Source organism: Tenrec ecaudatus, chromosome 4, assembly GCF_050624435.1.
Source record: "Tenrec ecaudatus isolate mTenEca1 chromosome 4, mTenEca1.hap1, whole genome shotgun sequence".
Taxonomy (NCBI): Eukaryota; Metazoa; Chordata; class Mammalia; order Afrosoricida; family Tenrecidae; genus Tenrec; species Tenrec ecaudatus.
Genome location: NC_134533.1, coordinates 36,777,430 through 36,792,873, shown reverse-complemented (window position 1 = coordinate 36,792,873; position 15,444 = coordinate 36,777,430). Strand labels below are relative to the sequence as shown.

Genomic DNA, 15,444 nt, shown 5'->3' with positions numbered 1-15,444 from the left:
CAAGAGGCTAGATAACTCCTTGCATTGTGTAAATCTGCTGCACAAGACCTTCCAAATGTTGAAATGCAAAGAGGTTACTTGACTGAGGAACCCCTGACCCATGCGAAGGGGTCTTCTGTCACCTCCTGTGCGTGTGAAAGCTGGACATCTGATGAGGGGACATCAAGTAAGAATCACCCATGAGTTTGCATTATGGCGCTAGTGAAGAATGGTGACAGTACACAGACTGCCAGGGGAACAGACAAGTGTGCTTTGGAAGACGTGTGCTCCTTAGGGACATGGATGGCAAGACTTTGTCTGACATACTTGGGAGATGTTGTCGGGAGAGATCAGTCCCTAGAGAAGGACATCGTCCTTGGTAAAGTACAGGGGCAGCGAAACTGTTGGTAACGTTAGGTGTGAGGACGGCACAGGACTGGGCAGTAAACAGTCAAAGAGCCATTGCAGGTCACGAAACCTCTGAAAGCCTCCTGAGCTCCCAGGCTTGGAAAGAACCCTGCCAGCGCAGTGGATGAGGCACCGGGGGTTGCGCACTTCAACCCTCAGTGCCTGGTTCAAGCCCAGCAGCTCCCCTGTCTGCTCCCGTGAGAAAGGGTCTCCCGTCAAAGGGCCGGTTGTACTCAGTTCTGTGGGGTCTTGGTGAGTCCACTAAATGACAGTGAGAGTTGGGTCTTGAGACCTATGCAGGTCCTGAGCCAGTGAGCCTCGGCTGGGATGCAGCGCTGACCCAGGTCGCCTTCTAGGGGGATGCTCTGCACTCTCGCAGCAGGGCCTGTCCATGCGCCATTCCCGGATGCTGGCCCTCATTGTAGCGGAGAAGGAAGGGGCGTTTCCGGCTGCACTCTCGGTGGGGCATGAAAGAACTTTGGATCTGGCAGAGAGCTGTCTCCCAAAGCAGAGGCTGCTTTGAGGACACACCGCTCAGGCTGTGTCTTGCCAGCAGCACTCGTCTCCTGACTCCACACTTGTGTTCTGGAACTTGGTGTTGAGTCATGTCCCTGGCCCAGCTGTGTGGCAGTGGTGTGAGGGTTGGGCACAGGATGTCCTGAGCACACTTGGCTGATGAGATGGATGTTCCTCAAATCTCAGTGACTGAGTCCTATCCCTGCCCACTCCCACCATCACTCACAGGTGGCCTGCCTGTCCACCTCGATGTCCCGCAGACATGTCCGCTGGTGCTTGCCTCAGGAAATCCCTCCATGGGATGTGCTGAGCCCCAGTGCCAGCAGGCGGCTTCTGGCCGATTTAGTTCAACAGGCGTGGTATGTCGGGGTGGGGGTCTTTGCTTACAGAAGCGCATCTCTGATAGTCCCTTGACGGACGCCAGGGTCGCCTCACAGGATGGTGTCACGGCTCTCTGGGCGCTCACGGAAATTGCCTTGCTTTTTTAGGATGTGCATTCCCGATACAGAACCGAAGCCCATCAGGACGTGGTGGGGAGATTCAATGAGCGGTAGGTCTCTGGGCCTGCTGTCCTCCTCTCGGTGGAAGGCACGGTCCACTTGGATCCAACAGAGCACTTTGCTCTGGTGTGGGGAAGGGGTAGAGGAGTCCGAAGAGGTAGGGCTCCTAATAGCAACAGTTGTACAACGAACTGAGGGGTGGTTGGCTGTGTGTGTGTGTGTGTGTGTGTGTGTGTCCGTCCCCAGAGCCCTGGCTTGTCTCTGGTGCTGACTGATTCTGTGGCCCTCTCTCTCTGATTTACTCAGTGCCCTCTGTTTCCTGAAACCGGCTTCGCAGAGCACTGGTCGGAAGGACCGTGTAACCAAAGGGTTTCCTGGCCACACTTTTGCCTTTGTGGCAGTGTGCACTGTCCTCCCAGTGGGGCCTCTGAAGAGCTTGGCAGCAGTGGTGGTCTCTTTGACAAACCTCTCCCAGATTGGCCTCAGAGGCCTTCCACCCCAGAGCCATGAGAAACTGGCCTGGGCCTGGGCTCCTGGCCTCTAGGGTAGAGGCCAGAGATGCTGCTGGACAGCCCAGAGTGGACAGGACAGCACCCCCGCAGCACGCGTCAGCAGTGTGGGAGTGCGGAAACCCTGCCCTCCTGGAAGCATAGGGTGGTTTTCTCATTTGAATGATGTAACTAGTCGGGTGGCTGGCTGCCTGCCCCAGAAGGGAGGGCAGTGAGTAGACCACAGGTGAGCCGTGTGCTAGTGGACCGGAAGCCTGAGAGGGTGACCAGTGAGAAGCCCTGTGCTTACAGCTGTGGGAGTAGGTCTGAATTTAGTGGTTTAGTTTGTTTTTTCTTCTCAACAGACCATTTTATTCAGAACTAATGCAGACATCATACCCATCCATTGTTCAATCACAGCAAGCAGCATTGTACAGTTGTTGCCAAAATCAAATTCCAAACATTTCCTTCCTTCTTGAACTTGATATCAGCTCCCTCTTACACCCCCTCCCAACCTCTCCCACTGTATCCCCCCCTCCCAATCTGTATTCTAGTTGTCGTCTATAGGTTCATCCTGGGTTTCATATCCTGAAAAATGTAACAAAAATTTAAGAAGGCCACTTACAAGGACAAAACACAACTGAGGTAAACCCCAATATGAAAAACACAGAAAACAGTAAAAAAAAAGATCAAGGTCACAGTGTATCAGATGGGAGCTGTCGTGACAAGGTTTTAACTGTTCAAGTCAGATTGATCATTTTCATCTCCAGTCGTCACCGCCAGCACTCTGTCTGGTCACCAGGTTATTCCCATCCCGCAAGCATGCTCAGAAGGGACTCATCGGAGGCTCAGTGCCGCTGCAGAGCCTCCACTGTCATCCGTAGCCTTCTTTCCGCAAACTCGCACCTCACTTTTTCCCTTTTTTTTTTTTTTACAAACAATCTGATCCTGTTCCTGTTCCCTCCTTTGGATTTGGTTGGGAGGTTTGAATGTTACAGCCGGACCCATGTTTTCTGCTGGTGTGAAGTTTCTTAGGGGAGCTTCCTCTCCCCGTTTGTCTCCCTTTGGCCTTTCCTCCCTGTGACCGGAGCCCAGTCCCCTCTGTGCCGGTGTGTCTGTCTTGTGCCTGGGGCCCATGTGTGGGCTGGGCGTGTGACATCATTCAGTGATGGCTTGACCCTGGTTTTCCTGTGGGCCGTATAAAGCCACCCTGCTGGGTGGGCCCCGCTGTCCCCCGCCCTCTCCTCACCACCATGGTTTCCTTCCTTAGGTTTATTCTCTCCCTGGCCTCTTGTAAGAAGTGTCTCGTCATTGATGACCAGCTCAACATCCTGCCCCTCTCCTCCCACATTGCCAACATTGAGGCCCTGCCTCCCCAGCCTCCGGTGAGCACCAGGGGCCCAATAGTTGGGGGGGTGGTTGGTGTTTTCTGTGTTGATGGTCCCTCGGGTGGCACAAACCCTCTCCCCCCTTCTCCCCTCCCTTGGCAGGAGGAGAGTCTGGGTCCTTCTGACGTGGAGCTGAAGGAGTTGAAGGAGAGCCTGCAGGACACGCAGCCTGTGGGCGTGCTGGTGGACTGCTGCAGGACCCTGGACCAGGTGAGGGTGCCGTGCCCAGCTCTGCCTGCCACAACTTTGACCTGCACTCACTCCTGCTTGGTGGCAACAGGACTCCCTGGTAGTGTATGGATTCACCAACGTCCAGGGAGAACTTTGGTCCCCCTCGTTGTAGCCGCGGGGTCAGGGAGAGGTGGGTGGATTGTGTTTGGAGAGGGAGCTGGGGGGTGCTTTCTCCGAGGGAGGGTGGGACTCCTCAGTTCATTCCTTCCTCCCCGGCTGACGGATGTTGAAGTAGGGTTTTATCCTCAGTCACGTGAGGCTTCTACAGCTGTGGGAGCTTGAGGCCTCCTGAACTTAACGCAGGTCCCCAGCGAGGCCACCTCAGGGCCCCATGGTGGTAGGGAGTGCCTGGTCTGGGAGTACAGCAGTAGGCGGGGTGGGAGTGCCTTCCAGTGTCTCAGTGTCTCTGCTTCCAGGGCCCTGGGGGGAGCTGTCAGGTCTCCTCAGGCCGCCGTCTGGTCCAGCGTGAGCCAGATGAGCAGCATGGCCGCTGGGCCCTGCTCTCATGATGGGCAACAGCTGCCATGGCACCGCCTCCTCGGCCGGCCGCTCGTGACCAGCTGGCTTCCCTTTGCATTCTGGAAGCTCTCTCTGTGGCCACGCTACAGCTGTGGTTACCCTGCCACCCTGTTCATCATCAGGCAGGAGCGGGGGCGATGGGGAGAGGAACTAACCCCAGTGGGAGTATGGTAACGTAATCAAGAGGACAAAATGAATTTCCTAAGTCAAAGAAGGGAAACTGATGCGTTTCCACTCATCGGCCAGAGGGAACGCCACCGGCAGCTGACGGTGTCCGTGTGCGGACTCCGTGTTCCGCCACACCGCAGAAGGGGTATGTGCTCCTCGGCGGGGCATCTCGCTGCGGCTTCATAACTATGATTTTGCTACTGTTTTGAGTTGTAATGTAAATATCTGAAATTTGGGATGTGGTTTCATTGTTACAAATGGAACATGATTAAAGCATAGTGATTAATCATAAAAACAATATGCAATTATATATCGTGGAATATTTATTTCTAATTACAAATAAATGAAATTTCACCTTTGAAGCATGGTGTAGCGTGGGTAGCAGTCTTCACGCAGGGTACTCATATGTGGGTGTAACTGCATGTGGGCAGATCCGCCTGGAGACGAATAAAGGAGTCATGTCTTGGTTCCTAAGACCATTTCCGATGGTTTTAGGCAACGCCTGTGAAAGGGTCATTAGGCCTCCAAAAGGGTTGAGAACCGCTGCCCCAAGCCCTAGCCAGCCCAGCATCAGAGTGCTGTTCTGGTTAACAAGTGAGCCCGTCCTTTAACCATGATTGTCGACCATCACTAATCTCACCTGCTCTCCTGCCTGGTTTGCAATTGGGTTACTTGACCTTTTTCTTTTTTAAAAAAAAAATTCAGTTAATATCTGCTTGGCTTCTGTGAGGTCACTGAGGTGGCCCCTGCCCCCCAGTTGTATTTTCTCACTGTTTATAATTCCCCCACTCTTAAGTAGCAAACAGAAGGATAAACGACGCAGTCCCCCAAAAAGGCCACGTTCTGACAAGTAGGACCCAGATCCCTTGGCGAGTTTCCCTCTGGAGACCATCTTCCCCAGCCTCTCCCCCTCCTGCCCTCTGTCGGCTGGGGCCTGCACCCTCCCTCTCCCGGTAGCAGTGCTGGCAGATGGTGGAAGCCTGGGCCTCTCTTGAGCCTGCCTCACCGTGTGCGCTTCACAGGCCAAAGCCGTCCTGAAATTCATCGAGGGCATCTCGGAGAAGACCCTGCGGAGCACGGTGGCGCTCACAGCGGCCCGAGGAAGAGGGAAGTCCGCGGCCCTGGGCTTGGCCATTGCAGGGGCCGTGGCTTTTGGGTAAGGGCATCGCATCCGCCTTCCCACCTTTGGGTACTCTGGGCTCGCCTGGGCTTGGTGTGCATAGTTCGTGGCCTGGAGACCGTTCCTGGCCCTGACTGGCCTTGCTGTGCCTCGGCTTCCTGGGTGTGCACAGATGAGTGTTAACATTGGTGGACACACGTGAGGGTCGTTGTCGCCCCTACCTAAAGTTAACTGTCCTCCCGAAAACACATACAGGGCGATGTTTACTGTCAGCCGCTGTCTCTGCCCTTGGCCCTGGGTAGAGCAGAGGGGGGTGTTTCCAGCTCTGCATATGTGCTTATCCACCCGCATGCATGCTCCTCCTCGCTACTTCCGGAAGCTCTGTGAGCGTTTGTAGACGGGGTGAACCTGGGTTCAGGAACTGCAGCGGCTAACTTAAGGTTCCCTCGCCAAGCCCTGCTGTCGAGCTGGGTGTCCGTGGTCCTGACTGATACTCCAGCAGAGTAGCCTCCTGGGCCTCCCCTCTCCGACTTCAGGCACAGCCGGTGGTGACGAAGCAATCACTTCCGTCACGGGGAGCAGGATGGGTGGGGAGCAGCCTGCCAGCTCTGCAGCTGGGGGAGGTGCTCCCTCTGGTCCTGCGCTGCTGGCTGTCCCAGTGGTTGGCAGTGAGTTGCTGGGCTTGCGGCTTCTGGTGTTTTCTTTGGTCGGGAAGGGAAGCCCCTCGGTGGGGAGCTGCTCTTGTGCTCTTGCACCACGGGAGGCCTGACTGATAGCCTGTCGGCAGCTTTCTTTTCTCCTTCCCCTTTGCCCTGTAGGTACTCCAATGTCTTCGTCACCTCCCCCAGCCCTGACAACCTGCACACTCTGTTTGAGTTTGTGTTTAAAGGGTTCGATGCGCTGCAGTATCAGGTAGGACGGGAGGCTCTGCCCGCGCATCTGTGCGGTGGGAACTGGTGGTGCGTGTGCGCGTGCTTCCTGTTGCAGCCCGGAGCACGTCACTGGTTTGACTCCCCCCTTTCAGGAGCACCTGGATTATGAGATTGTTCAGTCTTTGAACCCCGAGTTCCACAAGGCCGTGATCAGAGTGAACGTGTTCCGTGAGCACAGGCAGACCATCCAGGTGAGCCGCCCGGCACCCCCACTCTGGGCCCACACGCCGCGTGGAAGTCGCTCTGAGGGGCTGCCGTCTGGGGCTTCCTGAGAGTGTGGCTGCTTTGCTTTCACTCTGCTCCCGACCATTAGATTCTGCTGAAGGAAAGCAGTCAAGCACAAGAAGCAAGCGTGTAGTGTGTGTTAGGCCTTGTTACCTAGAGAAACAAACCCAGCCACACCCATCGAGGTATAAGAAGTGACTGTGAAGAAGGCATCCCAACCCGGTCCAACGCAAGTCCTTGAGCCTGATCCTCGTCCATAAGTCCCTCTTGAGACTCCTGTAGCCACACATAGTGACGCAGATTGCAGGAAGGGCCCAGGCTGGTGGGTGCGAAGTCCTGTGGATCCAAGGGCGGTGGGAACACCAGTTGGCCCTGGCAGCTCTCGGAGTGGCCCTCGAACAAGGAGGTGAAGGCAGAGAGAGGCTGGCCTCCAGAGAGCTATGTATCTCAGTTGCACCTCCAAGGGAGGTCATTGCCACCCGATGGATGGGCCACCCGATGGATGGGCTAAACGCCCGAATACAAGCGTCCACGGTTGGTGGAAACTTGGCAGGGCACTCCGTCGGTGCAGAGTGCTAGCAAATAGGGAGGTGAGGGACAGAGAGCCGGGAGCTTTGGGGGTGTCATACTCCAAAGGAGTTACGATCGGGCTGCGACCTGATGGACAGGTTGGAATCCACCCCTACATTTTCATAGAAGTTCAAATTGACAGTAAAATTCCCTGAACTGCTTTCTCTCTGACAGCAAACAGCTTAATGGGGTGGGGTGGGGTAGGGGGAGCGCCTGGAGTGTTACGACCTCAGCTCTTGTTTGTTTCACTAGGACAATAACTTCATTTAAAAGCATCACTTTGCAGAGCAGGCTCTGGTGTCACACGTGGCCCATTGTCCTCCCCCAGCAGTGCTTTCCAGAAAGCTCTCTGAACCCGAGTGGCCATCCTGTCCCGGGCCCCAGGCTCCACCTGGCTTAATCTGTGGAAGTGACCTCCATGTGGCAGGCCTGTGGGAGGACTGAGGGCCGGCGCATCCATGTCTTTGTTGGATGGCTGGGGTGTCGGTCAGGGAACTGGCTTCCTTCTTCGAATGTTAACCGAAGATAGACTATCCTGGAGCCCAAGGTATAGGCGATCTAAGTCTTGCCCTATACCTTAGGGTCGCCCTTTCCCCCTCTGAGGTCTCCTGGATTCTTTCTGCTTTACACTCCTTCCCACGTTTGCCTGCTTTCCTCAACTGAAAGGAGAGGGGGCAGGCTGACAGTGAGTGCTGAGGCTCAAGAAAATGCACCAACCAGCAGGAAGCCACTCCCCTGAGATGCACCGGCACGGCCCCTGCTCCTCCCCGAACTTGAACTCAGTGCCCCCTCGGGTGACCAGGGGCTTTTTGTTGCCAGGCTGGAGCGTGAACGGAGCGGAGGAGACCTTACTGTATGAGACGCCTGGGGCCAGAGAGGGAGAAAACAGGAATATTAGCTTAAAGCAGCAGTTCTCAACCTGTGGGTCTGTGACCCCTTTGGGGGTTGAACGACCCTTTCACAGGGGTCACTCAATTCCTAACAGTAGCAAAATGATAATGATGAAGTAGCAACCAAAATAATGTTATGGTTGGGGGGTCACCACCCTGTATGATAGGGTCGCAGCGTGAAAAAGGTTGAGAACCACTGGCTTAAAGTCAGCAGTGCTGCCTCCCCCAGAAGGTTGCTGTATCGGGCTTTTCTCATTTCCCCATTAAGTTTCCGAGCACGGGGAGTCCTTGTGAGGAGTCTGCTGCTCCGAGAAGAGCGGGGCCGCCCCGCCCTGGCTCACCACCTTGTAGCAAAGCCGTTTTAAAGACCCTCGCAAGTGAGCCGTTGCCATTGCGCTGCGTTGCCATCGCTCGGGTTGATGGACTGCTGCTGCTGCGTTGTCACCCTTTGGGAAAGCTCGCTAGCTGAGTTTTCACGGGCTAAAATACAGACGCGGTTGATGTTCCTCCTGTCCCTCTCCCCACCCCGCTCCCTGGATCTCCGCAGTGGGAGCTGCTCGAGAGATTGGTGTGTTTCCTCCCGGTCCCAGTGCCTATGCTGTTTCTGTGGAAACGTGTCTGTGCATGGCCGCAGCCTGTTTTCCTTCAGTGTGTGTGCAAGCTCTGGCCAGATTGCAGCCTGTGGTTCTGGGTGACAGGTCTGTAAGCACGAGAGCGCAGACTGCATCGGCTTCTCCCTTTCACCCCGGGGTGTGTCGGTCCTCAGCTCTCCCGGAGTCCCCCCACTGCCCAGTCCTTTCTCCGAAGCTGCACCAGCACCTGGGGCAGGCTTAGAGGGAAAGCAAAGGGAGTAGCCTCTGGGCAGCACCCAGCGGGTGAGGCCTGGAGCACACCTGCCCTTCCTTTCCAGCAACCCTACTATGGGTGTGCCCACCGCACCCATCAGCAGGGGCACCTGAGACACCGTGGGATACAAGGCCTGCCCCGTGCCACATAGTTGGTCACTGCACCCTGACTGACCCTGGGGCCTGCCTCCACCCATTTCATTCTGCCCTGCACAGAGACATGGAGGGGAGGAAGTGGAGAAAGAAGGAACAAGTGGGGGAAGAGTGAGGAGAGAGTGACGTTAGGATGGGGACCCGGATGTACAGTGCTTTCTGGGGCCCAAGCTCAGGTCAGTGTCTTATCCTTCAGTACATCCATCCGGCCGATGCGGTGAAGCTGGGCCAGGCAGAGCTGGTGGTGATCGACGAGGCCGCCGCCATCCCGCTGCCCCTGGTGAAAAGCCTGCTTGGCCCGTACCTCGTCTTCATGGCCTCCACCATCAACGGGTACAGAGCCCTTGTCCCTGAGGGAGGTCGGAACACGGGCGGGGGTGGGGGGTGGGCACCTGAGTATGGTGCTTCAGTAGCTAATGAGCATGAGAGAGCCGACTTAAAACCACCCCAAACCCAGACTCACTGCCATCCAGTGGGTCTCACCTATAACTTCCCAGAACCGGCCTGGTGGGTTTTCAAGGCCTCATCTTACTCCCTCGGAGGGGTTGGCGGTGTGGAACCACTGGCCTTGCGTTTAGCAGTTCCACGTGTCACTGCCATGCCGCCACAAGAACTTGCTTGGTCAGAAGTCCCTCCTTCATGTTTGCTGTGGGAGAATTAGGAAGACAGTATCGGACAAAAGCCAGGAAGTGGAAGGAGAGGCCGAGCTTGGGGGAGCAGTCCCCGGGAGTGGGGTGTCAGCAGGATGAGGGAGCAGGCTCTCTGCCCGCTCCAGGAGCCTGGGTTTGGGGACCCTCTGCTTGAGTGCATGGCCTTTGTCCCTAGCTACGAGGGCACTGGCCGGTCACTGTCCCTCAAGCTGATCCAGCAGCTCCGCCAACAGAGCGCCCAGAGCCAGGTCAGCACGACCGCCGAGAACAAGACGACCACCACAGCCAGGCTGGCATCAGGTACCCTGACACGAGTGCTGACTCGGTCCCTGTGGTTCCCTCGCGCTGTCTTGCTGCCCAGCCTGCCCACCACGGGGCACAAAGGCTAAGTCTCCAGAAGGGGAGTAGCTCTCCTTGGAGGAGCCATAAGTCCCAGGCTCCCTGTGTGTCCGAATGGACTTGCTGGCAGTGAGTTTGGTTCCCATTTTTGAGTAAGGCTGTCCCCAGCATGAGACCTCCACACCTCCACACAGCAGGCCGAGTCTCCATGGGGCAGCCTGAGATGCCGTTTCCGTTTCTGAGCCATGGTTACCTGGGAGGGAGCCTCTCTGCTGGGCACCTGTTTAATCATCGTGTGTGTGTGTGTGTGTGTGTGTGTGTGTGTGTGTGTGTCTGTCTGTCTGTCTGTTTGTCTGTGACAGCTCGGACGCTGCACGAGGTGTCCCTGCAGGAATCAATCCGGTACGCACCTGGGGATGCCGTGGAGAAGTGGCTCAACGACCTGCTGTGCCTGGACTGTCTCAGCATCACCCGGATCATCTCGGGCTGCCCCTTGCCTGAAGCCTGCGAGCTGTATCCTCTGCTGGGAGGCGGGGAGGGGAGGGGCAGGAAAGCAGCAGGGAGCGGGGTCCAGGCCTCGGTGGTGGGCGCCGCTCTGAGAAGAGGGCAGCGCCCGCCTTCCTGGCTCCTTGGTGTCCTCGCTGCCCCAGTCCCGTGTTGTGCTTGGGGCACTGAGCTCCTCTTCCAGAGGTCTCCATCTCCTGGTGACCCTTGGAAACACTGGCCTGTTGGGGAACTTCTTTCGTCTGTTTGGCTGCTTAACTTGGGACCCAGCTACATTGTGAACAGAGACACTCTCTTTTGTTACCACAAGGCCTCTGAGGTTTTCCTCCAGCGGCTCATGGCCCTCTATGTGGCCTCTCACTACAAGGTGAGTGTCCTCGCCGCGGGGAGTGGCCAGCCACCACTCGCCTGATCAGCCTGCCCTTTGTTCCCTACTGGCAGGGCTCACATGGCCCTTCTTGCTCAGCCTTGTCCGTGGCCGTGTGTGCCTGTGAACTGCAGGGAGCAGAAAGCCTTGCCCAAATAAGTCACAGTTGGATCTCTTGCTGGTCCACTCAATCAATAAAGACCAAACCCATTGCTTTGCTTTCGAGTTGCTTCTGCTTCATAGGGACACCCTGTAGTGGATTTCCAAGACTGCAAATCTGTGTAGGAGCAGACAGCCTTGCCTCACCCTAGGAGTAGCTAGTGGGTTTGAACCGCCGACCTTGCAGTTAGCCGCCCAGTGCCTATCCCACAGGACCACTGCTAAAGAGAACATGTAGTAACTGTCACCCCAGGGTGCTTTTTTAGAGGGCAGTGAGTTGACGGTTCAGTTCGACAGTCTGTAAAGGGCACGTGGGAAAGGCTGCTCTGGGTGAATCTGAGCAGCGTTACTGTGAGGAGCCTTTAAAGGGGGGCTGAAGAGTTGGTCTTTGAAGTAGTAACAGCTTTTCCTGAAGTGGTGGTCTCTTCTGGAAAAGGCTCCACTGGCAGCTGTGACCCGAGTAGTCTAAGCCCACTAAATAAGGTGTGCTAGCCCTCCGAGCCTCAGGGCGCTGTGCTGAGATGGCACTTAGCCCGCGGAGGGTGGGGGGGCAGAACGATGGCCTCCTGGGCTCCCATCCAGGTGATTCTACCCCAGCCCCGTGAGCCAGCAGCCAAGCTGTATTTGTTCCCCCAGAACTCGCCCAACGACCTCCAGATGCTTTCTGATGCGCCTGCCCATCACCTCTTCTGCCTCCTGCCTCCTGTGCCCCCCACCCAGAACGCCTTGCCGGAGGTGCTGGCTGTCATCCAGGTACAGAAGTGGGGCCTCCTGGGGTGTTGAGGGGGGACCCACTGGTGCAGAGAGGGTAAATGAGCCTGTGACCACGGGGAGGAGGGGTAAGTGGGAATGTGAGGGTCGGTGAGGGGCCCACACTGACAGAGCCTGGCGCCTGAGGAGCGTCCATGGGAAGAGTTCAGACGGCCACGCTCCGTCCATTGTGCTGCACACTTTGACCACAATGTATCATTTGTTGGTTCCTTTTCCGCTCTCTGTTATATGGTTGTTATAAAATAAGAAGATAACCAGTCAGAAACAGGTTTTTAAAGCGCCTAGAATTCTACTTCAAGGTGTAATCACATGCTTATGTGTTGCTGTGTGTGTGTAATAAACGTGGGATTATGGTGTTTGGTGACCAGCCTTTCAAGAACAAAACACCAGAGTCCCCATAATGGCCTCCTCCAAAATGTGTAAAGGCTGCGTGATTCAGCCGCTGCCCCTCTCGCCTCTGTTAGGCCCGCTGCTACGACCATCCGCTCTCGCGCCTTGTTAGTGATGAGTGGTCAGGACACCCGCCGGACCAGGCACAGGCCTGCTGCTGGGTGCGGCGCCCTTGCAGGCTGGGGCCTGAAAAGCTGGAGTAAAGGGCCCCGCATCAGCAGAACACACTGCCCACCCTTGGGAGTCTGTTCTGAGTGGCCTGGGGGCCGGGCCTGCCCTGCTCCCCCACAGGTGTGCCTGGAAGGCGAGATTTCCCGTCAGTCTGTCCTGAACAGTTTGTCTCGAGGCAAGAAGGCTTCGGGGGATCTGATCCCGTGGACCGTGTCAGAACAGGTGACGCAGGCCCTCAGCATGTTGGAGTGCCTGAGGGAAGCTGGCCGGCTGGGGTGGAAGGAGCCTCAGGGTGCTAAGTTACCCCTGTGTCATCCACACAGTTCCAAGATCCAGACTTCGGGGGTCTCTCTGGTGGAAGGGTTGTCCGCATTGCTGTTCACCCAGATTACCAAGGGGTAAGGTGTCCTGGTGTCTCGGCCCTGCCCCAGCTCTTGGGGGAGGCAGGCCGTGTCTGACGGAGCACAGAGCACACACACTCTAGGGAAAATGTGTGGGTGGGGGGCGGGGAGCATTCCAGGCTCATCGGCTCTCCATTGTGAGGGTCGGGGCCTTGCAAGCCAGACCTGCCTCACGTCACTGCCTTCTGGGTGTAGAAAGCCCCGCTGAGGTCGGTTTTCTGTGAAAAGTTGAGTTCCTGTCAGCCCTGGAGTGTGTCTCTGTGGAGTCTGCTGATGTGTGACCCAGAAAGCGCAGCCAGCCATCCCTGCCCTGTGGGTGGGGGCAGGCTGTTCTTGACGGGCTGGACAGTGAGAGCTACGCCACTCTGCTCCTAGATGGGCTACGGCAGCCGAGCACTGCAGCTGCTGCAGATGTATTATGAAGGCAGATTCCCGTGTCTGGAGGAGAAGGTCGTAGAGGCATCGCAAGACATCCACACCGTCAGCAGCGAGGTCAGTCTCCTTTGGTTCTCGGGGTGAATTCCCCGGGGCTTCCGGCGCATCAGACAGGCCTGCTCAGGAGCCTGGGTCGGAGCAGATTTCCTCCCTCCCATTTGGGGAGTTTCTCAGAATGCGGCCCCAATCTCTGCATTACCGGAGAACTTGTTAAAGTGCAAGTTCTTGACACACACACACACACACACACACCACCCCACACCACCCCCACTGCTTCACAGTCCAGACCCTTTGAATCCGAGCCCAGCTGCGGGAGCTCTGTCCTTAGTCCCAAGGGGGCCTTTTCCTCGAGCGGAAGGGGCACCAGTAGCTGCCAGCTGTGCAGCTGCTCACACTCGTGCTCCATGGGTAGGCTCCCTGGTGGCGCATGGGCTAAGCATCAGGCTACTAACCTCAGGGTCGGCAGTTCAAGCACGAGAGAGAGAGGGGGGGGGGCTGTCTACACCCTGGAGAGGTGCAGGGTTGCCGTAAGTTAGAATTGACAACTTGGGGTTGGGTTTGGTCTTTCATTGGATTCTCCTAGTGTGATGGGGACAAGAATCAACAAACAAAACCTCACTGCCATCGAGTTGGTGCTGGCTCATAGCAACCCTGTAGGACAAGGCAGACCTGCCCTTTTATGTTTGTCACGGCTGTAACTGCGCATGTAACTGTGGAAAGCCCTGTCTTGCACTCTTGGAGCCGCTGGTGGTTTCAAACCACTGATCTTGTCCTTAGTTGCCTAATGAGTACCCACTGTGCACCAGGACTCCTCTGGGAGTTAGGACATGGCTTAAGAGGAGAGGTTTGCCACTTCCCAAGGTCATAGACGGATCTGTCAGGGGACAAACTGGACTGAACGCTGGATCTTCAGAACCCTTTCTGTACAAGCTGATGAGCTTTCTGAGCCTCGTGACCATTCTCCCGAGACCCAGGCGCCAAGCAGTGGTGTTCCATGTGTTTTTGGGTGCATGATGGTACTGGTAGTGGCCAACGGGACCCATGTTCCCACAGTTGCTTGGTGACCTGGGAGAGCCAGGTGGGGTCTTGTGGCCTTATCTGCACGGAAGCAGGTCCCCAGGCCTCTCTGGGTGGGTCTGCACAGCCGCTGCTCTGGTTTCCTGCTAAGTGCAAGCTTTTGCTGCTACCCTGGAGCCCCGCCTCACGTGTTTAACAACACAGGAGCAAACCAAGAAACGGCTTGGGCTTCGTGGTGGCCAGTCGGCCTGCTGTGGTTCCTGGCAGCCTCTGCTCTTGCTGAGCGGAGGACTCTGCTCTCCCAGGCCGTCAGCTTGTTGGAGGAGGTGTTGACCCCACGAAAGCACCTGCCTCCCTTGCTCCTCAAGATGAGCGAGAGGCCCGCCGAGCACCTCGACTACCTGGGCGTTTCCTACGGCCTCACCCCCCAGCTCCTCAAGTAAGTGCTCACCGCCCTGTGTCCCCTGGCACCGTCCCCGCACCAGAGTTCTGGGGCTCCCTTTCCTGCCGATTGACTCCCTTGTCACCTGTACCTCTCAGTCCCTCCCAGGGACTGCATGGTGATCTTCTCTGCCTGCCTCTCTGCAGGTTCTGGAAACGAGCAGGATTTGTCCCTGTGTACCTGAGGCAGACCCCGGTGAGTGATACGTCCGAAAGGGGAGGGGTCTGGCCAGCCGGCCCCTGTGGTTGGAGCTGCTCTGGCCCTGCAGTGCTCTGGGGGCTCCCTCGGTCACTGCCCTGACCCGGCAGGGCTCCTGTGCCCTTGGCACCCATCCTCCTGGACCCCAAGTGCTGTACAGCTCCGGGCTTGTTCCTTTGGTCTGGGATCTGGGGCCCTGGGCACATCCTGGAGTCTGGAGAGGGGGCGACATGAAGAAGAGGCCAAGGGAGGGAGGAAGAGTTCCTGGCTCGGGCAGTTGAAACGACGCGGCCAGGAGTAGAACACCTGCAGCCACAGGTGGACGCCATTGCTCTCAGATGGCGGTGTGTGTGGGGAAAAGACAGGAGAACTGTGGAGTGTAACGGGGGACTGAGCTTCTGGGAACAGCATCCCCCAGTGCGGGAGGGCCAGAGGTGGAGGTGGGAGTATGTGTGCCATGGGGGGAAGGTCCTGAGGGAGAGTGGCCATTATGGCTAGGGACAGATGGGCAGTGATAAGTCTCACCTGTGGGGTAGAGGATGGCAGTGGGCATGAGGAGTGGCAAAGAGACCAGGGACAGTGGTTCGGGCTGGGCCTGGAGGAGGGAGGATGAGGAGAAGTGGCCAGAGTCAGAATGTGCATTGGCCCCTCCCTGCACATGGAATTAG

At 56.9% G+C, this 15,444-nt stretch overlaps 1 protein-coding gene across 1 annotated transcript in view; it reads left to right on the top strand.

Moving 5' to 3' along the window:
• The window catches only part of NAT10 (N-acetyltransferase 10), a 28,620-nt gene that overhangs the window by 6,163 nt on the left and 7,013 nt on the right, over nucleotides 1–15,444 (top strand). The window contains exons 6-21 of the mRNA XM_075545914.1: nucleotides 1,392–1,453; nucleotides 3,162–3,276; nucleotides 3,382–3,489; nucleotides 5,220–5,353; nucleotides 6,136–6,229; nucleotides 6,342–6,440; nucleotides 9,129–9,265; nucleotides 9,758–9,882; nucleotides 10,284–10,434; nucleotides 10,696–10,792; nucleotides 11,588–11,704; nucleotides 12,404–12,505; nucleotides 12,607–12,681; nucleotides 13,060–13,176; nucleotides 14,442–14,575; nucleotides 14,725–14,773. Coding sequence (XP_075402029.1) covers nucleotides 1,392–1,453; nucleotides 3,162–3,276; nucleotides 3,382–3,489; nucleotides 5,220–5,353; nucleotides 6,136–6,229; nucleotides 6,342–6,440; nucleotides 9,129–9,265; nucleotides 9,758–9,882; nucleotides 10,284–10,434; nucleotides 10,696–10,792; nucleotides 11,588–11,704; nucleotides 12,404–12,505; nucleotides 12,607–12,681; nucleotides 13,060–13,176; nucleotides 14,442–14,575; nucleotides 14,725–14,773 — 1,716 coding nt within the window. The remainder of the gene's footprint in view (nucleotides 1–1,391; nucleotides 1,454–3,161; nucleotides 3,277–3,381; nucleotides 3,490–5,219; nucleotides 5,354–6,135; nucleotides 6,230–6,341; nucleotides 6,441–9,128; nucleotides 9,266–9,757; nucleotides 9,883–10,283; nucleotides 10,435–10,695; nucleotides 10,793–11,587; nucleotides 11,705–12,403; nucleotides 12,506–12,606; nucleotides 12,682–13,059; nucleotides 13,177–14,441; nucleotides 14,576–14,724; nucleotides 14,774–15,444) is intronic.